Source organism: Jaculus jaculus, chromosome 9 (assembly GCF_020740685.1).
Source record: "Jaculus jaculus isolate mJacJac1 chromosome 9, mJacJac1.mat.Y.cur, whole genome shotgun sequence".
Taxonomy (NCBI): domain Eukaryota; kingdom Metazoa; phylum Chordata; class Mammalia; order Rodentia; family Dipodidae; genus Jaculus; species Jaculus jaculus.
Window position 1 is genome coordinate 85,043,782 of NC_059110.1, and position 22,890 is coordinate 85,066,671.

At 40.5% G+C, this 22,890-nt stretch overlaps 1 protein-coding gene across 1 annotated transcript in view; it reads right to left on the bottom strand.

Annotated features, from left to right (window-relative positions):
- Window positions 1–13,852, bottom strand: part of Nsrp1 (nuclear speckle splicing regulatory protein 1) — a 47,618-nt gene extending 33,766 nt beyond the window's left edge. The window contains exons 1-2 of the mRNA XM_004667879.2: window positions 13,812–13,852; window positions 12,247–12,340 (exon numbers count right to left, since the gene is read on the bottom strand). Coding sequence (XP_004667936.2) covers window positions 12,247–12,340; window positions 13,812–13,831 — 114 coding nt within the window. The 5' untranslated portion in view covers window positions 13,832–13,852. The remainder of the gene's footprint in view (window positions 1–12,246; window positions 12,341–13,811) is intronic.
- Between the last annotated feature and the right edge of the window lie 9,038 nt (window positions 13,853–22,890).

Consider the following 22,890-nt stretch of genomic DNA (forward strand, 5'->3'; position numbering starts at 1 on the left):
CAAGGTGGTGCATGAGTCTGGAGTTTGTTTACAGTGGCTAGAAACCCTGGTGTACCCATTCTCTCTCCTCCTCCCTCCCCCCCCCTCTTTCAAATCAAATATTTTTTTGAAAAAGACTAATTGGAAAGAAGGGATTCAATGAAGGATGGATTTGGAGGGAGACAATAGGGCTGACAGGAGGGAAATAGCATAGTTCATTGTCTATACTTGTGGGGCCCTGGAAGGCCCAGGCGTGAGGCCTAGTGGAACTTCCTGAGCCTAGCTAAAGTTTGGCAACCTGTCTCTGGACAGCTGTGACTCAGCAAGACACCTAATGGCTTCTGGCCTGCTACTTCCGCGCAAGAGTTGAAATTACAATTTCAATAGTTAGTTTACTATTGGCCCTTACTGACCCCCAAAAATCCCTGCCTTCGTCCCCAACATTATATAGACAACTGCTCATAGCAAAAAAGAGAGTTTCTATGAGTTTCTGCTTCCAAAAGACTCCCGACTCAGTATGGTTTTTCTCTGGTGGCTAAGAGAGGTTTCTGAGTCATCCCGATGCTCATCTTCCTCTTCAACCCCTTGGGAGGAACCAGCAGGCCTGGTCCTTCCCTCAGCACTACCTGCCCACTGGCAGAGCCCTACATATACTTATGGAAGTTGTCAATAAAAAGTTCTTAAAAATTCACCAAGCTGGGCGTGCATTCAATTCCAGCACTTGGGAGCCAAGGTAGGAGGATTGCCGTTGAGTTCAAAGCCACTAAGAAACTACAAAGTAAATTACAGGTTAGCCTGGGCTAGAGAGAGACCCTACCTCAAAAAATAAAAATAAAAACAAAAAAAAATATCACCTAGGTAAAAACGTCACATACATCAAATGCATATGTTTAAAGAGGAAAAGGAGAGAGGATAAGGGATACATTGGAAAATGAACAGATAAATCAAGAAGAGAGCTGTGTGGTGTGGGCAGGCTGAAAATTCAAGTATGCCTTGAAATGAAGGTGTAGCTAACACTCTGAAGCCTATCACACACATGATAGTTCTATACTGCAGCAATATCACAGATGTTTCAATACAGACATAAGGGTGCACGTGTTTATATGTGTTTATGTTGTGAAGGATGTAGTTCTGAAGTAATCATCTTGAACCTGCTTTGTGTGATAACATCTCTAGGTTGAAAACATAGCAAAAAGTAGGAATAGCATAAAGGGGGAGGGACAAAGGGCAGTTTTGGATCGCATATAATGAAAATAGCATAGTTCACTAACACATCTAGCATAGGATACTGGTAGAAGGAAAAGAGACAGAACACGGTTTCTTTATTCTGTATACCAAACAAAAATAGTGGTAGAAAAACAAGTATTTTATAAGTTTGATGAAAAAACATGTAGAATTAATGAGACCTCTTTCAATGATTCTCTAACTCAATAATGACAGAAAACTCAAGTCTCAAGTGTTTATTTGAGTTAGAAACACAAACTTATTTCAAAAAGAACCTCAGTAGCCATGTTGGCCACAACTAGCACATTGAGAATTAAACAGTCACAGAGCTCTTACCATCCTTCCTACACAGCCCTAATTTCAATGAAACGTACTTGGCAATGCTTTTTTTTTTTATTAAGACAAGCAATAGTTTGGCACCCAATATATAATCACAATGACCACGTCAGGTGTGCAGCATATCCAGTACAGACTTTATTAGAGTTCTGTTATAAATACACAATCTCTTGACACTGAAGATGTAGTTCTTGCAGATAAAGCCCAGAGGCAGGAAATGAAATCTCCTCCCAAATGCTGCTGCTTATCTTTAAAGTAACCTCAAATTATTACTAAACTAATAAAGTAATTTTGCTTCAGAAAGTGATCTGATCAATTTTATTTTGAGCTTTTGATAAGTCCAAGAGTGAGATGTGGGATTATTACTTTTTGTCTGACTACATACACTGAAACATAGCATAAAAATAAAGAAAAAGGTTTTAAAAATGATTTTGATGGGAAATATGGAATAAGCACTATTAAAGCCTGTCATATATGCAGATATGTGTATGTCACATATGCAGATGTGTATGGTTGTGGAAAAATAAAAATCATAAAGCTAAGCAAATTTGAAGGTAAAACTTACTATAATCCAATTGAAAAATGTTAAATGAGTAAAAAAGGGTTTAACAATAATAAACCCAATAAAACAATAAGTCAAAAACATAATTATGAATATTATTGCCTTATGGATTCTGTTTAAACTCCTTGCTAATGGCTACAACTCAAGTTGGAAAACAATATTCAACTAAAAAGTCACCAAAAAAAAAAAAAAAAAACACCTAAAAACCCAAAATAAGTTATAAATATCCCTAGGAAATACAAAGTGGCCTGGAGACAGACCAGGAAGCATTTGGACAACTAGGGATTAATGATGATAACCGGTACACAGAGAAGTGTTAGTACTGGAGTAATATAAACACAGCATAATGTACTTTTACCATGATCAAGCACCATACTAGGCACAGTAAGACATACTACTTTGAGTCTTTAAAATACACTTTAAGTTTTGCTGTGTATTCCAGGCTTACCTCGAACTTGTGATCTTCCTATCTTTGCTTCTAGAGTTCAAGGACTACAGGTGTATGGCTGGGAGCCTGAGGGTTTTGTTGTTGTTATTGCTTTGTTTTGTTTTAGTATGCAAACTGAGACTAACAGAAATTTTGAGCTGGGGTGATGGCTCTGTGGATAAAGGCACTGCCTGCAAGGCCTGCCAGTATAGGTTTGATACACAAGCACCAACATGAAGTCAGATGCTCAAAGTAGCATTAGTTTTCAGGGACAAGAGGTCCCAGAATGACCTTTCTCACTCACTTTCTGTCTCAAAAACCAATTTATTAGAATAAGAGATTTGGGCTACAGAGATGGCTTAGTGGTTAAGGCACTTGCCTGAGAAGCCTAAGAATACTTATTTGAATCTCCAGGTCCCACATAGCCAGAAGCAAAAGTGATGCAAGTGTACAATGTCACACATGCACACAAGGGGGTGCACGTGTCTGGTGTTCGTTCACAGTGGTTGAAAGGCCCTGGCACGCCCAAACTATCTCTCTGCCTCTTTCTCTTAAAAATGAAATAAAATAAAATAAAAAACCAAGAAATTAAACAACTTGCCCAAGATATTCAAGCTAGGAAAGCAAAGGACAGAGCTCTGGTATGAACTGCCAAATAAATACATGTTGTAGCCTCCTCATTGTCCTGAACACTTAAAATGACAGAGGAAATCCATAGTTCTGCTAAAAAAACAAAACAAAACAAAAAAAACCAGGTGTATCCTCAGAGTACTGCAATATCAAGAAGGCAGAAGGCAAGAAACCAATCTCCCCTCAAAGGCTGTGTGCTAGAAAGGGGAAATGAATGCCTCAAAGGGTTGATGTTATGAAGTACGGGATATAAAGAGCAGGAGAAGACAGGTTAATTGGATGTTTTACATTAAATGCAGCAGTGTACATGTGGATTTCTACCAATTGCCTTCTCTGGGAAGAGCAAATAACAGAGATTCCATATCTGCCTTTAGTTGGAAATTAATGAACATGGGAACATGGATTAGATGATTGGCATGGGTACACTCAGCAGAACTGAAATTTTGCTTAGACAGGCCACGGTATACTATGCCTAATGAGGCTAAAATGTGTGTACTAGAAATTCCAGGACAGAACAGAATAGAGAGAAGAAACTCCTCAAATTAGCTGAAGTAGAAAATAGCCCTTAAGATGCACTGTTGATATGCTTTCTGATGTGTGTTGGATAAGAGTGATAAAATAAAGCTTAAAAATAATAGAAAAAAAATAGCCCTGAAGTGCAAGAAACTTAAAATCCCCAAAAATACAAGTTCACCATATGTTTAGCCTCGACACACCCTGGTGAAATCTCAGAATACCAATGGTAAAGAATAATATCCTAACATCCTCTGGTGAAAGGGGTTTGGGAGTACAGGTTACTTACTAGTAAGAATCAGATTGACACTGTAGGGCTGGAGAGATGGCTTAGCGGTTAAGCGCTTGCCTGTGAAGCCTAAGGACCCCGGTTCAAGGCTCAGTTCCCCAGGTCCTACGTTAGCCAGATGCACAAGGGGCGCATGCATCTGGAGTTCGTTTGCAGAGGCTGGAAGCCCTGGTGCGCCCATTCTCTCTCTCTCCCTCTATCTGTCTTTCTCTCTATGTCTGTCGCTCTCAAATAAATAAAAATAAAAAATGGACAGACTTGACACTGTAACCCTCCATATCACAGCATTAAAGGAAAAATAATCTAATTTTAAAGTGCTACAGAAAAATATTTAAACCTTGAATTTTATTATTATTAAAATCAGAAGGAAACTGAGCATAATTTGTAATGAAAAATACTTCTAAAAGATATTTTGGGGCTGGAAAGATGGCTTAATAGTTAAGGCACTTGCTTGCAAGCCTGACGGCCCAGGCTGAAATCCCCAGTACCCACGTGAATTCATATGCACAAAGTGGTGCATGCACCTGGAATTCATTTACAATGGCAAGAGGCTCGAACATGCCCATTTCCCCTCCAACATCCCGTGCACATATACACATACCTGGTCACAATGTTATTTCTAATTAGACCTGATAATTTTAAAAAGAGCTACTTAAATAAAAGTAATAGATGCCAAGCATGGTGGCGTATGCCTTTAATCTCAGCACTGGGGAGGCAGAGGTAGGAGGATCGCTGTGAGTCTGAAGCCAGCCTGGGACTACAGAGTAAGTTCCAGGTCAGCCTGGGCTAGAGCAAGAAAAAACAAAAGAAACAACAACAACAACAACAACAAAGTACTAGACTAAGGCTAGAGAGATGGCTTAGCGGTTAAGGCATTTGCTTGCAAAGCCAAAGGACCCAAGTTCGATTCCCCAGGACCAACGTAAAGCCAGATGCACAAGGGGGCGCATGCATTTGGAGTTCGTTTGCAGTGGTTGGAGGACCTGGTGTGCCCATTCTCTCTCTCTCTCTCTCAAATAAATAAATAAAATATATTTTTAAAAGTACTAGGTTACCATTTTGCCATTTTAAACTAGTCATGAATAAAGCGCACATATTATAATAGAATTCATATGCTAGGGCTCCCTCTACTGGACCACAGAGAATAAAGTATGATCTAAAATTTGGGATCTTAGGTTGGGGAAATGGTTCAGTGGTAATGGTGTTTTCTTATACAGTCTGCTGGACCAGGTTCAATTTCCAATTAACTAAATAAAGCCAGATGTACAATGTGGTGCATGCAACTGAAGTTTGTTTGCAGCGGCAAATGACCCTGGACACACCCCTTCATTCTCTTACTCCTTACAAATAAATCTTAAAAATATAAAATTTGACGTCTTGGGCTGGAGAAACAGCTTAGTGGTTAAAGGTATTCGCTTGAAAAAAGTGTGCAGCTCCAGGTTCGATTCCCCATCACTTACATAAAGCCAGATGCACAATGCATGCATCTAGAGTTTGTTTATAGTGGCAAGAGGCCCCAATGTGTCTACACACACACACAGACACAATTTTTTTCTCTCTCAAACAAATAAAAATATAAAATAAATTTTGGAATCTTTTAATTGCTTCTGCTGAACTATTAAAAACAACAACAGAGGGCTGCAGAGATGGCTTAATAGTTAAGGCACTTGTCTGAGAAGCCTAAGGACTGAGGTTCAATTCCCCAGGACACACACAAGCCAGATGCACAAGGGGGCACATGCATCTGGAGTTGGTCTACAGTGGCTAGAGGCCCTAATGTACCCATTTTGTCTATCTGCCTCTCTGTCTCTCCCTCTAAGTAAATAAATAAAAATATACTTAAAAAAAAACAGAAACCAATAGCTTCACTATATAGCAGTTTTTCTCCAGGTGTACTAAATGCTCTCCCTGGGAGAGGACTCATCAAATTATCTTTCTCTTTATTTTCTAAAACATTTATAATTTTATGATTGTTTAAATTATGGCATAAAAGATTGTAGGACTAGAGAGATGGCTTAGCAGGTAAGGAACTTGCCTACAGAGTTTAAGGACTAACATTCTACTCTACAGGTCCCACATAAGCCAGACACAGAGACACAAGTGTGCAAGGTTGCACATGTGCACAAGAGGTAGTGGAAAGAATGCAAGAGCCAAGCCAGGTGTAGTGGCACATGCTTTTAATTCTAGCACTTGGAAGGCAGAGTTAGCAGGGTCACCAAGAGTTTAAAGCCACCCTGAGACTGCATAGTGTATTCCAGGTCAGCCTGAGCTGAATATAAGAAGAAGGGAAGGTTACCACTGCTTACAATGCCATCTTCCAGACACAAATTGGCCTTGATATCCATGACCTCGCAGGGCCTGGTACTACCTACACAAGACTCTCTAAGAGGAAAAGATGATGACATAAAAGACAGACTAATTGAGGGAGGGAGGGGATACAATGAAGAGTAAATTTGTGAAGGGGAAAGTGGGGGAGGGCATTTTTCATGGTTTATTGTCTTAATTATGGAAGTTGTCAATAGAAGTTAAAAAAAGATTTTGACATAACCTTCACAAATACTTCAATAATACACTCATTTTTCATTTTATTAATCAGTGCCTTATGTAGCCAGGTGGCCTAGAACTCCTGATCTTCTGTCTTTATACCTTAAGTGCTGGGATTACATGCTTGCAACCCCCCTACTGGCCTTAAATAATATAAGCTAACAAATTCATCTTTCAGCCCAAGGATAAGTGGAATTGCATCTGATAAGACTTTTTTCTAGGCGTGTGAAAACTATGCTGAAGAACAGTTTTATAGGGCTGTAGGGCTGGATAGATGGCTCAGCACTTAAAGGTGCTTGTTTACAAGCCTGCCAGCCTGAGTTCAATTCCCCCATACCCATGTGAAGCCAGATATATAAAGCATGCATGCATCGAGAGTTTATTTGCAGTGGCAAGAGGTACCCATTCTCTGTTTCCTAAATCTGCTTGCAAATAAATAAATGTTATTAAAAAAAAAAAAAAAAACTAGTTCCCTTGTCATTTGGCTTCTAGATATGCTTGACAATGGAAGGTTAAAAGAAGTTAAGAAAATGCTAGGTTACTTCTTCCTATCTTTCTACCCCAAACCAAATCTACCCAGTGGCTTCAGAACCTTCTAGATAAGACTGGTTTCTACCAGGTAATCCTGGTCCCTGGCCTTCAAGGCATATTACCTACCTATATCCCCCCTTTCACAACTGCTAATCTCTGATTCACCTCACTACTACCTAATTGGCTTCTCAAGTATCCTATCAATCACCTAAATAACCAAGTCCCTCTATCCATTGTCCAGCTACCATCACCCCCATTTCATAATGAAAAAGAAATGGCAATAACATTAGTGAATTTCTTTTTAGTTATCTGTGTAAGCCTTCCCTTCTCAAGTGGGCTACACTGTGGTAACTTCATATTACTTTGTCTACAAAGTATGCTAGGTTGTTGAAAGGCATGATATACATAACCTATCTTTCTATTATATCCATGGTAAATGATTTTAAAAATGAACCACAAAGATACTAGACAATTTATTGAGAAATCGTCTTTTCAACAAATAGTGTAGGAAGAGCTGCATATCCCCATACAAAAGAATGAAACTGACCAGGTGTAGTGGCACACGCTGTTAATCCCAACACTTGGGAGGTAGAGGTAAGAGGATGGCCATGAGTTCAAGGCCACCTTGAGACTACATAATGAATTCCAGGTCAGCCTGAAGTGAGACTACCCTGAAAAACCAAGGGGGGGCGGGGGACAATAAAACTGGATCATCACCTCAAAATGAATCAAAGACCTAAGTTTCACAGCCAAAACCATAACTCTTAAGAAAACATAAGTGTACATTTTCAATTAGACAATGATTTCTTGAGCACAATACCAACATATCAGCAAGAGTTTTTCCTCTTGATCTTCTTCAAAATTGAAAGGTTGTTGTTCAAAGTTATGAAGTGAAAAAAGAAACACTACCATAAAATGGGAAAATATATTTACAAATCATATATCGAACAAGGTACTTATATATAAAGAATTTTGGGGGAGGGGGCTGTAGAGATGGCTTAACTCTTAAGGTGCTTGCCTGCAAAGCCTAACAACCTGGGTTCAATTCCCAAGTACCCATGGAAAGTCTGATCCACAAAGTGGTGCATGTGTCTGGAGGCCACTTGCAGTGTGGATGGAGGGCCTGGCACATTCTCCCTCCCTCCATGGCCTTCCCCCTTTCTCTCTGGTGTGTGTATGTGTGTCTCTCTGCTTGAAAATAAATCAAAAAAAATTTTAGGCCAGGAGTAATGGCGTACACCTTTAATCCCAGCACTTGGGAGGCAGAGGTGAGGAGGACTGCCATGAGTTTGAGGCCACCTTGAGACTACACAGTGAATTCCAGGTCAGCCTGAGCTAGAGTGAGACCCTACCTCAAAAAAATGAAATAAAAAGCATTCTTGGGCTGGAGAAATTGCTCAGTGTTTAAAGGAGGTTGTGTGTAAAGCCTGATAGTCTGCATTCATTCAATTTTCCAGTACTCATGTAAAGCCAGATACACAAAGTGCTATATGCCTTTGAAGTTTACTCACATGTTCTCTCTGCTTGCCTCTTTCTTTCTCTCTTTCAAATAAATAAAAATACTTTCTAAAGTGCTTTTATTTTTACTTGAGAGCAACAGACAGAGAGAGAAAGAGGCAGAGAGAGAGAGAGAGAGAGAGAGAATGGGCATTTAAAAAAATATTCTTGGCCAGCATGGTGGTGCACGCCTTTAATCCCAGCACTTGGGAGGCAGAGGTAGAAGGATCACCATGAGTTGAAGCCACTCTGAGACTACATAGTGAATTCCAGATCAGCCTGGGCTACAGTGAAACCCTACCTCAAAAACAAAAACAAAAAGCAACAATAACAACAAAATCATAAAGGGGGGAAGGGGCTGGAGAGATGGCTTAGCAGTTACAGTACATGCCTGCAAAGCCTAAGGACCCAGATTCAATTCTCCAGGTCCCACATAAGCCAGATGAACATGGTGGCACATGCATCTGGAGTTTATTTGCAATGGCTAGAGGTCCTAGTGTGCTCATTCTCCTCCTCCTCCTCTCTCTCTCTCTCTCTCTGTCTCAAATAAATAAGTAAATAAATAAATAAATAAATAAAATATTTTTTTAAATCATAAAAGGCTGGAGAGATGGCTCAGTGGTTAAGGTCCTTGCCTGCAAAGCCTAGCAACCCAGGTTAATTTCCCTAGTACCCATGTAAAACCAGATGCACAAAGTGGTATATATGTCTGGAGTTTGTTTGCAGTGGCTAGAGGCCTATACTCTCCCTCTCCCCCACCCTCTTTGTCTCTGAGCCTCTCTGCTTACAAGTAAATAGTTTTTAAAAAATCACCAAGTATAGTGGTACACGCCTTTAATCCCAGCACTCAGGAGGCAAAGGTAGGAGGATCACTGTGAGTTCAAGACCACCCTGAGATTACATTATGAATTCCAGGTCAGTCTTGGCTAGAGTGAGAGCCTACCTTGAAAAACAAAAAAAAAAACAAAAAAAAAGCCAGGCTGGGAAAATGGTAGAGCAATAACTTTCTTACAAAGCCTGCTGCCCCAGTTTCAAGTCTCAAGTTACTTGCATAAACTGGATACAAAAAATGGTACAGGGCTGAAGAGATAGCTTAGGGGTCAAGCCTGTTGCTTTCAAAACCTAAGGGCCCATTTTCAATTTCCCAATACTCATGTAAACCAGATGTACATTGTGGCAGATGCATCCAGAGTTTGTTTGCAGTGGCTAGGGGCCCTGGTATGCCCATTCTCTCACACACACACAAATAATAAAGAATCAATTGTTTAAAAAAAAAAAGAAAGAAAAAGAAAAAAAGTGGTACAACTGGGCATGGTGGCACATACTTTTAATCCCAGCACATGAGAGGCAGAGGTAGGAGGATGGCTGTGAGTTGGAAGCCAGCTTAGAAGTACAGAATGAGTTCCAGGTCAGCCTGAGCTAGAGTCAAAAAAAAAAAAAAAAAAAAAAAAAGTCGTACAAGCTCTGGCAGTGGCAAGAGGCCCTAGCACACCCACACACACCACCCATCCACACAAAATAAATAAATCAAAAGCTGAATTATTCTAAGCTGGTAACCATGTGTACATGGTTTCCTCCCACTGTTATAAGTTCCACAGCAAATAAAACAAACAGGCTACAAGCAACAAAAACAACCAACTCTTGCCAGGCACAGTGGGACATGTGTGAGCCTAGGATGTCAAGTTTGAGGACAGCCTCAGCTACCTGATGAGTTCTAGACCAGCCTATGCTGCAGAGAGAGATTGTGTCTCAAATTAAAATAAAATAAAGTAAAATAAAATAAAATAAAATAAAATAAAATGATGGGCTGGAGAGATGGCTTAGGAGTTAAGGTTCTTGAAGGCAAAACCTAAGGACCCACATTTGATTCCCCAGAACTCACATAAGCCAGATGCACAAGGTAGCACATGTGTCTGGAGTTTGTTCACAGTGGCTAGAGGCCCTTGCACGCCCATTCTCTCTCCTCCTCTCTCATAAAAAATAAATATATTTTTGAAATGCAAAAGCAAAAAAATCAACTCATAATACCTGAAAATTTTATATGGAACGTTTTCTTTTTGGTATTTTTGAGGTAGGGACTCACTATAGCTCAACTGACCTGGAACCCACTCTGTAGTCTCAGGGTGGCCTCAAACTCACAGCAATCTTTCTACCTCTGCCTCCCAAGTGCTGAGATTAAAGGTGTTTGCCACCATGCCCAGCTTATATGTTATTTTTAACCTTAACTTTGGAAAGCTATGAGACAAATACAGCCAGTTTCTTTAAAAAAAAAAAAAAAAGCAAAGGAATATACACACACACTTAGAGAAAACTGAAAAAGGTATGGTTTTACTGAAGCAAAAGAGGTATCAGGTTAATTACATGCAAAGGTCTTTAAGAAATATGAACAAGGGCTGGAGAAATGGCTTGGTAGTTAAGTGCACTTCCTGAGCAAGCACGAGGTCCTGAAGACACTAGAGTTTGAATCTCAATCCCATTTAAACAAATGGGCATGACCACACACAGCAGGGGAGCACAGATCAAATAATCTTTTGAGCCAGGCAAGCTGTAGAATCAGTAGAGAGTCTGGCTCAAAACAAAGTCTGGGCAGAAAAGCAATGTGTTGGACACCTGATGTTTGTCCTGGTCACAGTGAGCAAATGGGATACCACCATACCATACACACACAAAGCAAAAAAAAAAAAAAAAAAAAAAAAAGCTTGGGCTGGAGAGATGGCTTAGGGGTTAAAAGCTTGCCTGCAAAAGGACCAAATTCGATTCCCCAGTATCCATGTAAAGCCAGATGCACAAGGTGGCGCACGCGTCTGGAGTCTGTTTGCAGTGGCTAGAGGCTCTGGTACACCCATTCTTTCTCCATTTGCCCCTTCCCCCCTCAATTAAGTAAAATAAAATATTAAAAAATAAAAATAAGGGCTGGAGAGATAGATGGCTTAGTGGTTAATGCATTTGCCTGCGAAGCCAAAGGACCCAGGTTTGATTCCCCAGGACCCATGTAAGCCAGATGCACAAGGGGCACATGCATATGGAGCCTGTTTGCAGTGGCTACAGGCCCTGGAGTGCCCATTCTCTGTCTTTCTCTCTCTGCTTGCAAAAAAATAAAAAAAAATTTTAAAAACTGTAAGAAGAAAGTAAAAGAAAAGCTGGGCATGGTGGTGTACGCCTTTAATCCCAGCACTCGGGAGCCAGAGGTAGGAGGCTCACCGTGAGTTCGAGGCCACTCTAAGACTATGTAGTGAATTCCAGGTCAGCCTGGGCTACAGTGAGACCCTACCTTGAAAAACCAAACAACAAAATTATTAAAAATAAAAATAAACTTGCAATTGTGTTTACCAGGCACTAAAGAACTAAACATAAAAAGTTGTTTCATAAAGAGCTGCTACAAGGTCATCCTAGACCATGGTTCAAGGGTTAAAAACTGTTTTGATAAGAAAAGTTTCTTGAAATTGTTAACATCTCAACTCATCCCTAAAGATACAGCATCAGTAAAGACTGTACAGCTGTCTAAAAGTAACAAGTTTATAGCTTCCTCTTAAGTTATAAAATTTAGTAGAGCTTGTCTTTACATATTCATAAATTCCTTTTAAGTTACATATGATTGTTTTTAACTAAGTTATACCCAAAACACTGTATTGACAAATGCAAAACACAAATTCACAAGTGCAATTCTAAAATTTTTATATTCCTTAATAATGTAGGTAAAACAGGTTCCCTTACCTCATCATCATCATCAGAATCATTCCCAAACACTGATGGTTTTTGCAAAACACGGTGCAACTGCTGTGTTTTCTTTGGCAAAATAAGCCCATACCTGCATGTTTTGTTTTTGAAATAGAAATTACACCATTATCTTTGAAATGTTAAAACAACTTATCTACCACCTTTTCCAGATGAATTTTTCCAAAACACATCATATATCCTATGAATGTACAACTTTGTGATTTTCAATGATTCTAAAATTCTAATATGCCATATGACTGTATAACTATTACTCTATTTGACAATATGGGCAAGGCTCAGATATATTTTAGTTAGTGAAATGACAATAACAAATCACCAAACACACATAGCTGTAAAAGCTCAGTTCGCATCTGTTGAAAAATGAAAATGAGCTGGACATGGTAGTACATGCCTTTAATCCCAGCACTCGGGAGGTAGAGGTAGAATAGCTGTGAGCTCGAGGCCAGGCTGAGACTACGTAAATGAATTCCAGGTCAGCCTGAGCTACTGAGACACTACCTCAAAAAAAAGGGGGGGGGGGAGAAAGTGTTCTACATTATTCTTGTGGTCTAATATGCATCAAGAAAACTAGCTTCCCCCCCCCACACACACTGTGAATTAGTTTATAAGTTATGGTATATAACAAAACTCACCAACACTTAAAAAAAAAAATCACCCTGGAACCCAAGCAGCCATGGGTAAAGTTCCCATTTGTTTAGCAGGCTCGCTTGCTTTGTTTTGGAACATCCGACCACCACCACCTCATCAAATCCATCTCAGTTTCTCACGTTTTGGCTCGCAAGATGCGGAAAACCTCGGGGTGCCGCATCCAAAGGGGTTACACACAAAAGGTTAGAAACTTCCAAATACGGGCGCTGGAGAGATGGCTCAGCGGTTAAGGCGCTAGCCTTACAAACCTAAGGACCCCGGGACCCACGTGATTCCCCAGGACCCACGTGAACCAGATGCACAAAGTGGTGCACGCATCTGGAGTTTGTTTGCAGTGGGTGGAGGCCTTGGCGCGCCCATTCACTCTCTCTCTCTCCTGGCAAGAAAAAATTCTTTTAAGTTCCGAATACGCACAATGTCTGTGTAGCCCCCCCGCCCCAACTCCCTATGTGCCTCCCCTTTCCCTTGGTTCTCAGCGCCACATTCCTAAAACCAGAAGGGGGAGCGGGATGAGGACTTGAGGCCCTCTAAGCAAACCCAGGGGCTGCCCCTCTTCTCAGAGCCCCTGAGAGCAGCCAACCGCGGGAGAAACTCAAGCGCGGGGTAGGAAGCTAGACTGAGGGGCCTCAGACCGAGCTTTTGGAAAATAGAAAAGTCTCGCTCTCTGCCCCTCAGCCTAACTTCCTTTATTTCCTCACAAGTTTCTCCCTCAAACTTCGGGCTTCCGTCCTGGAAAACGTTCGGGGGAAGGGGCATCTATGCCGCTCGGGACTTCTCGTCCTGGCTCGTCTCTAGCTCTGAGCGCACGGCCCCCCGCTCACTTGCAGCGAACTTCTAGCTCAGAGCCGCAGCTTCTCGCTCCCCAGCCAGACCCTAGCTCCCCGAGCACTCACTGCCGACCCGGGATCGCCATCTTGTTCCCGTCTCCGCCGAACGTGGCCGACGCACGCGCGTGACGCTGACGCTGACGCCGGCGCGTAAGTCTCGCGAGGTTTTAAGGAGACCCGGAACTCGCCTCGCCGCAGATTTCTCCCTGGAGTCGTCTTCCTGTAGTCGGGGGCTGTGTACTACCGCCTTTGTTTTCCTTTAAGGGCTGCTGACCTCATGTCTCGAAAAATCAAGGAAAAAAGGAAGGGCAAGAGTCTAACCCCGTGGCTTTCGAGGTGGGGTCCTGGAGCCGACAGCATTTGTATCCCCGGAAATAATTATAATCACAGATATCAAGTCCCACTGCGACCTGCGCAATCAGAACTGGGGTGGGGTCCAGCAATCTGGAATTTTAGTGGGCAATCCTGGGTAATTCTAATTCTCACCTTTCAAAACGGACACCCTGGGCTGTACATTTTGCTTTCCTTGTAATTTGTTTTTGTTCAATGTAGCTGACTGAAGGAGATGAGACAGAAAATGAAGAGCTATATGCTAATACTACCTCATAAAGAACCAAGTTTCGTTGTGCTTTTATTGTTACTTTGTTTTCGAGGTAGGGTCTTCCGGTAGCTCAGGCTGACCTGGAATTAATTCACTATGTAGTCTCAGCCTGTCCTCAAACTTAAAAGGGTACGCCTACCTCTCTCCTGAGTACTGCGATTAAAGGTCTGTGCTACCACGCCTGGCTATTTCTCCTTTTAGCTGTCAGTTGTATCATAGGGTTTGCTTTTTTTTTTTTTTTTTTTTGAGGTAGAGGCTCCCTCTAGCCCATCTTACCTGGACCTCTAGCTCTCTAACTCACAACAATCCTCCTACCTCAGCCTCTGAAGTGCTAGGATTAAAGGTGTGCACCACCTCGCCATACTTGTGTCATGTTTTCTAAAGTTAACTCTATACATTTAGGACTGTGATGTCCTGTTGTGTTAACTCCTGCATCCATAGAAAGTGATCCTGAAGGCTGTGTTTATGTTGCAGTGATAGAATGCTTACCTCGCATGCTTAAAGCCCTGAATTTGAGCCTCAGAATTGAGAGGGAAAAATAAAGTGTCTCTCTTCATTTTTCCTTGTCTACTCTGGTATAATTAGCTTGCTTTATCTAATATTTTATTTATTTAAGAGAAAAAGAAAGGGAGAAAATACGAACTCCAGACACATGTACCACTTTGTGCAGTTGGCTTTATGTGAGTGCTGGGGCATTGAACCCTGGGCTGTCTGGCTTTGCAAGCAAGCACCTTTAACAGCTGAGCCATCTCCCCAAACCCCAGTGTTTTTCTTTTGATTAATGTTAGTATTGTATCTTTTCCCATCTTCTTAACCTATTTTAATCTGTTACGTTTTATTCAAATTTAATCTCTTGTAAATAGCTGAGGTCCTCTTTATCCAGTCTGATAATTTCTTCTTCTTCTTTATTTTTTTTTTTTGTGTTTTTTTTTTTTTGTTGTTGTTGTTTTTTGTTGTTTTTGGTTTTTTGAGGTAGGGACTCGGATTGACCTAGAATTCACTATGTAGGTCTCAGGGTGGCCTTGAACTCATGGTAGTCCTCCTAATTTGGATTCTTAAAACATTTTCATTAAAGTGACTATATATACATAGTCAATTTTTATTTTCCTATCTGTTCACTTCCCTTCTTCCTTTTTGTTGCCTTTTTTATTTTTATTTTGACTTCTTTGTCTTTTTTCAAGATAGGGTCTTGCTCTAGCCCAGGCTGACCCGAAGTTAGTCTCAGACTAACCTCAAATTCACAGGGATCTGACCCTCAACCTTCCAAGTGTTGGGATTAAAGCATGCACCACCACACCTAGCTTTGACTTCCTTAAAATTAATTGACAAGTTTTTAAAATTCAGTTTATGATTTGACCTCTTGTATATTATCCATATTTCTATGCTTATTTTTCTAAGTGCTTTAGGCCAGTTTAGGCTGTCTAGTACACATTGTTTTCTTTCCTTTTTTAAAAAATATTTTATTTTTTTAAGCTGGGCGTGGTGGCACATGCCTTTAATACCAGCACTAGGGAGGCAGAGGTAGGAGGATTGCCGTGAGTTCGAGGCCACCCTGAGACTACATAGTTAATTCCAGGTCAGCCTGGGCTAGAGTGAGACCCTACCTCAAAAAACCAAAAAAAAAAAAAATTATTTTTATTTATTTATTTGACAGAAAGAGGGGGAGAGAGAGAATGGGCATGCCAGGGCCTCCAGCCACTGCAAACAAACTCCAGACGCATGCACTCCCTTGTGCATCTGGCTAATGTGGGTCCTGAGTATCAAACCTGGATCCTTTGGCTTTGCAGGCAAATGCCTTACTCACTAAGCCATGTCTCCAGCCCTCTTTTTTTGTTTTTTGTTTTTTTTTGAGACAGGGTCTCATGTATCCCAGGCTAGCCTCTAACTCACTATATAGTCAATAATTGCTGTGATCCTCTTGCCTCTACCTACCAAGTGCTGGAGTTACAGGCATGTACTACCTGGTATATGTGGTGCTAGGGGTCAGACCTAGATAGGCAAGCACTTCTCATCTTCATTTGTCACACACTTCTTGCAATTAAAAATATATCGCTGGTTGCACGACCCATTTACCTAAACAAGGAGGGGCCAACGGGGAGGGGATAGGTCATGGATGAGCCCAATAATGGTACCAAACTGCCTGTATTTGCTGAAAAGAAAACTAAATATATATATATATATCTCGCTGGGTGTGGTGGCACACACTGTTAATCCCAGCACTTGAAAGGCAAAGGTAGGAGGATTGCCATGAGTTCGAGGACACCCTGAGACTGCATAGTGAATTCCAGGTCAACCTGGGCTAGAGTGAGACTGTACCTTAACCCCCCCCCAAAAAAAAAGAATATATCACTTAGGTAGGGGACTGGGGAGAGTGGTCAGTGGGTAAGAGCACTTACCATGTTTGATCCTTATCACCCACTTAAAAAGCCAGGAGAGGGCTGTAGAGATGGCTTAGCAGTTAGGCGCTTGCCTGTGAAGCCTAATGACCCCATGTTCTACTCTCTAGATCCCATGTTAGCCAGATTCACAAAGGTGAGGCAAGCTCAAGGTCTCATATGCCCATTAGGTGGCACAAGTGTCTGGAGTTCAGTTGCAATGGCTGAGGCCCTGGCGCACCAACTTTCTATCCATCCTCCCTCCCTCCCTCCCTCCCTCCCTCCCTCCCTCCCTCCCTCTCTCCCTCTCTCTCTCTCTCTCTCTCTCTCTCTCTCCCTCCCTCCCTCTCCCCCCCTCCACAAGGTCAGGAGAAACCATGCATGCCCGTAACTCCAGTCCTGAGGGGAGTGAAAACAGAATTGCTGGGATACACTGGTGAGCCAGTCCAACCAAAGGATGCATCTTTAAGTGTAGTGAGAGATTCTATCTTAAGGAAACCAAGTGGAAGAATAGAGGAAAACACTCAGTATTCTACTTTGTCCCGCAGCATACTTGTGCATGGACGCATGCAGCTGCACAAACAAGTGCCTACATTATTTCTGTAATTACCTTCTCATTACTGGGACAAAGCACTCGACCAAAAGCAGCTGATAGGAGGAATTTTTTGTTTTGTTTTTTAATGCTTTATTTATTTGAGAGAGGGAGACAGAGAGAGAGAATGTGCACACTGTGGCCTCCAGCCACTGCAAACAAACTCCAAATGGGCCTCACAGGCAAATGCCTTAACCTCTAAGCCATCTCTCCAGCCCCAGGAGGAAGGCTTTTATTTTGGCTTACAGTCTTGAGAGGCTTCACAGTGGCCCAGGGTGGGGGGTGGGGGAAAGCATGGCACTAGCAGAGGCTGGACAGCACTTTGGTCACAGCAGTAGGAAACAGCAGCAGGAGAATGAGCCAAACTCTAGCAAGGGGGAGCAGTCTGTAACTTAACTCAGAAGCCCATCCCAGCAACACACCTCCAGCAAGGCTCCACCTCCCAAATGGCCATCAGCTGGGAGCCAAGCTTTCAGAACACATGAGTTTATGAGCGACATATGATTCAAACCACCACAAGTTTACACATACAGACACAAAGAGTATATCACTTTAGGGGATGTAGCTTAGTTGTAAAGCGCTTGTCTAGCATGTAGGAAGCCCTGAGTTTGACATGCAGCACTGAGAAAAGAAAAGGAAAAACTTTACTACTTTATGTATGAAATAAGCTGCACATGTTGGCATGCACTTGTAAAACCTTTACTCAGGAGATGGAGGGAAGAGATTAGTATTTTAAAGCCATCTTGGCTACATTGGGAGTTCAAGGGCTGCCTAGGAAACTTAGGGAAACAACCGTGGCTCAGAATAATAATTGTTTAATAAGGGCATGGGGGTACATCTTAATGGCCTGAAGCCCTAGATTACATCTCCAGCAGCACAAATATAAATATATACATACATCTTATATTAGTATATGTAATTCTGTCTTCTCATTTTTGCTATTGTCACATATTGTATTTTTTTCTCAATTTTTATTAACATTTTCCATGATTATAAAAAATATCCCTGGGCTGGAGAGATGGCTTAGCGGTTAAGGTGTGTTTGCCTACAAAGCCAAAGGACCACGGTTCGATTCCCCAGGACCCACGTTAGCCAGATGTACAAGTGGGTGCATGTGTCTGGAGTTCGTTTGCAGTGGCTGGAGGGCCTGGTGTGCCCAATCTCTCACTCTCTCTCTCTCTTTCTCTCCCTCTCTCTCTGTCAAATAAATAAAGTATTTAAAAAATATATATCCCATGGTAATATCCTCCCTCCCTGCCACTTTGCCCTTTGAAATTCCATTCTCCATCATATTACCTCTCCATCTCAATCATTCTACTTACATATATATAATACCAACCTATGAAGTACCCTCCTCCCTTCCTTTCTCTTCCCTTTATATCTCCTTTTTAACTTACTGGCCTCTGCTACTGAATTTTTTCCTAGTCATGCAGAAGCTCAATCATCTGTAGTTAGGATCCACATATGAGGGAGAACATGTGGCGCTTGGCTTTCTGGGCCTGGGTTACCTCACTTAGTATAATCCTTTCCAGATCCATCCATATTTCTGCAAATTTTGTAACTTCATTTTTCTTTACCACTGAATAGTCCATTGTATAAATGTGCCATATATTCATTATCCACTCATCCATTGAAGGACATGTAGGCTGGTTCTATTTCCCAGCTATTATAAATTGAGCAGCAATAAACATGGTTGAGCACGTACTTCTAAGGAAATGAGATGAGTCCTTAGGATATATGCCTAGGAGTGTTATAGCTGGGTCATATGGTAGATCAATCTTTAGCTGTTTTAGGAACCTCCACACTGATTTCCACAATGGCTGGACCAGATTGCATTCCCACCAACAGTGTAGAAGGTTTCTTCTTCTTCCACATACCTGCCAACATTTATGATCATTTGTTTTCATGATGGTGGCCAATCTGACAGGAGTGAGATGGAATCTCAATGTTTTTTTTTTTTAATTTTTATTTTATTTTATTTATTTATTTGAGAGCAACAGACAGAGAGAAAGAGGCAGAGAGAGAGAGAGAATGGGTGTGCCAGGGCTTCCAGCCACTGCAAACGAACTCCAGACACATGCGCCCCCTTGTGCATCTGGCTAATGTGGGTCCTGGGGAATTGAGCCTCAAACCAGGGTCCTTAGGCTTCACAGGCAAGTGCTTAACCGCTAAGCCATCTCTCCAGCCCTCAATGTAGTTTTAATCTCCCATTTCCCTGATGACTAGTGACGTAGAACATTTTTTTAGATGCTTATATGCCATTTGTATGTATTCCTTTGAGAACTCTCTATTTAGCTCCATAGCCCATTTTTTGATTGGCTTGTTTGATTTCTTATTATATAACTTTTTGAGTTCTTTGTATATCCTAGATATTAATCCTCTATCAGATATATAGCTGGCGAAGATTTTTTTTCCCATTCTGTAGGTTGCCTCTGCTTTATTCACAGTGTCTTTTGCAGTGCAAAATCTTTATAATTTCATGAGATCCCAGTGGTTAATCTGTGGTTTTATTGCCTGAGCAATTGGGGTTGTATTCAGAAAGTCTTTGCCAAGACCAATATGTTGAAAGGTTTCCCCTACTTTTTCCTCTAGCAGTGTCAGAGTTTCGGGTCTGATGTTAAGGTCTTTAATCCATTTGAACTTAATTCTTGTGCATGGCGAGAGAGAAGAATCTATTTTCATCCTTCTACAGATACATATCCAGTTTTCCCAACACCATATGCTGAAGAGGCTGTCTTTTCTCCAACGAGTATTTTTGGCATTTTTATCGAATATCAGGTGGTTATAACTACCTGGGCTTACATCTGCGTCCTCTATTCTGTTCCATTGATCTACATGTCTGCTTTTGAGCCAGTACCATGCTGTTTTTGTTACTATGGCTCTGTAGTATAGGTTAAAATCAGGTATGGTGATACCACCGGCCTTATTTTTGTTGCTCAGTATTATTTTAGATATTCAAGGTTTTTTGTGCTTCCAAATGAATTTTTGGATTGTTTTTTTTCTATTTCCATGAAAAATGCTATTGGAATTTTGATGGGGATTGCATTAAATGTATAGATTGCTTTTGGCAAAATTGCCATTTTCACAATATTGATTCTTCCAATCCAGGAACAAGGGATGTTTTTCACTTCCTAGTATCATCTGCAATTTCTTGCTGGAGTGTTTTTAAGTTCTCACTGTAGAGATTCTTTACTTCCTTGGTTAGGTTTATTCCAAGGTACTTTATTATTTTTTTTTTGATGCAATTGAATGGGAGTGATTCTCTGATTTCATCCTCTGTGTGTTTGTTGTTAGCATATATGAAGGCTTCTGATTTCTATGTATTTATTTTGTATCCTGCTACATGGCTGTAGGTTTTTGTCAGCTCTAACAGTTTGCTAGTAGAGTCTTTAGGGTTCTTTACATATAGAATCATGTCATCTGCAAATAATAACTTGATCTCTTCCTTTCCAATTTATATCCCTTTTATGTGTGTCTCTTGCCTTATTGCTATGCCTAAGACTTCCAGAATTATAATAACTAAAAGTGGGGACAGTGCACACCCTTGTCTTGTTCCTGATTTTAGTGGAAAAAGCTTCCAGTTTTTCCCCATTTAGTAATTTGTTGGCTGTAGGCTTGTCATAAATAGTCTTTATTATATATATTGAGATATGTTCCTTCTATTCCCAGTCTCTGTAGGACTTTTATCATGAAGGGATGTTGGATTTTGTCAAACACTTTCTCTGTGTCTAATGAGATGATCATGTGATTTTTGTCCTTCAATCCATTTATATAATGTATTACATTTATAGATTTGTGTATATTGAACCATCCCTGCATCTCTGGGATAAAGCCTACTTGGTCAGGGTAAATGATCTTTCTGATATATTCTTGTATTCTGTTTGCCAATATTTTGTTGAGAATTTTTTCATCTATGTTCATGAGGGAGATTGGTCTATAATTTTCTTTTTTTGTTCTATCTTTGCCTTGTTTTGGTATCAGGGTGATGCTGGATTCATAGAAAGAATTTTGTAGGATTCCTTCTTTTTCTATCTTATGGAAAAGCTTAAGAAGCAGTGGCATCAGTTCTTCCCTGAAGGTCTGGTAAAATTCAGCAGTGAATCCATCTGGGCCTGGGCTTTTTTTAGTTGGGAGATTTTTGATAACTGTTCGGGTCTCCATGCTTGGTAGAGGTGTATTTAAGTGATTAATCTCATCTTGATTTAATTTAATTTAATTTAATTTAAATCAATGAAATCATCCATTTCTTTCAGATTTTCATACTCTATAGAGTATATGCTTTTATAGTATGTCCCTATGATTTTTTGAATTTCTCTGGCATCTGTTGTGATGTTACCTTTTCATCTCTAATTTTATTAATTTTTGTCTCTTCTCTCTTTTGGTCAAATTTGCTAAGGGTTTATCAATCTTGTTTATCCTTTCAAGGAACCAACTCTTTGTTTCATTAATTCTTTGGATTCTTTTTGTTTGTTTGTTTGTTTTTATTTCATTAATTTCTGCCCTAATCTTTATTATTTCTTTCCGTCTACTAATTTTGGATTTGCCTTGTTCTTCTTTTTCCAAGGCTTTAAGGTGAAGCATTAGGTCATTTACTTGCGACCTTTCTAATTTCTTAATATAGGCACTTAAAGCTGTAAATTTACCTCTTAGAACTGCCTTCATTGTGTCCCAGAGATTTTGGTATGTTGTGTTCTCATTATCGTTTGACTCTATAAATTTTTTTATTTCCTTCTTGATTTCTTCATTGACCCATTCATCATTTAGTAGTGTATTGTTTAGTTTCCATGATTTTGTGTATGCTCTATAGCCTTTCTTGCTATTGATTTGTAGTTTGATTCCATTGTGGTCAGATAGAATGCAAGGAATTATTTCAATTTTTTGTTATTTGTTAAGATTTGCTTTGTGTCCTAATATATGGTCTATTTTAGAGAATGTTCCATGTGCTGCTGAAAAGAATGTATATTCTGCAACATTTGGATGAAATGTCCTGTATGTATCTGTTAGGTCCATTCCTTCTATGACCTCATTTAGTCCAGATGCCTCTCTGTTTATTTTTTCCTGGGATGACCTGTCAATTGATGAGAGTGCGGTGTTGAAGTCACCCACTACCACTGTGTTTGGTGTTATCTGTGACCTTAGTTCTAATAATGTTTGTTTGATGAATTTGGGAGCCCCCATGTTAGGTGCATATATGTTTAGGATTGTAATGTCCTCCTGTTGGAGTGTGCCCTTAATCAACATAAAGTGACCTTCCTTATCTTTCTTGACTAGCGTTGGACTGAAGTCTACTTTGTCAGATATTAAGATAGCAACCCATGCTTGTTTTCTAGGCCCATTTGCTTGAAACACCATTTTCCAGCCTTTCACCCTAAGATAATGTCTATCCTTTGTAGAAAGGTGAGTTCCTTGGAGACAACAAATTGTAGGATCCTGGTTTTTAACCCAGTCTGCAAACTTATGTCTTTTGGTTGGGGCATTGAGGCTGTTGATATTAAGAGATATTATTGAAAGGTGTGTATTTATGTCATCTCTGACGCATTAATACTTTTTTTGTGGATTTATATTGTCTTGATTTTT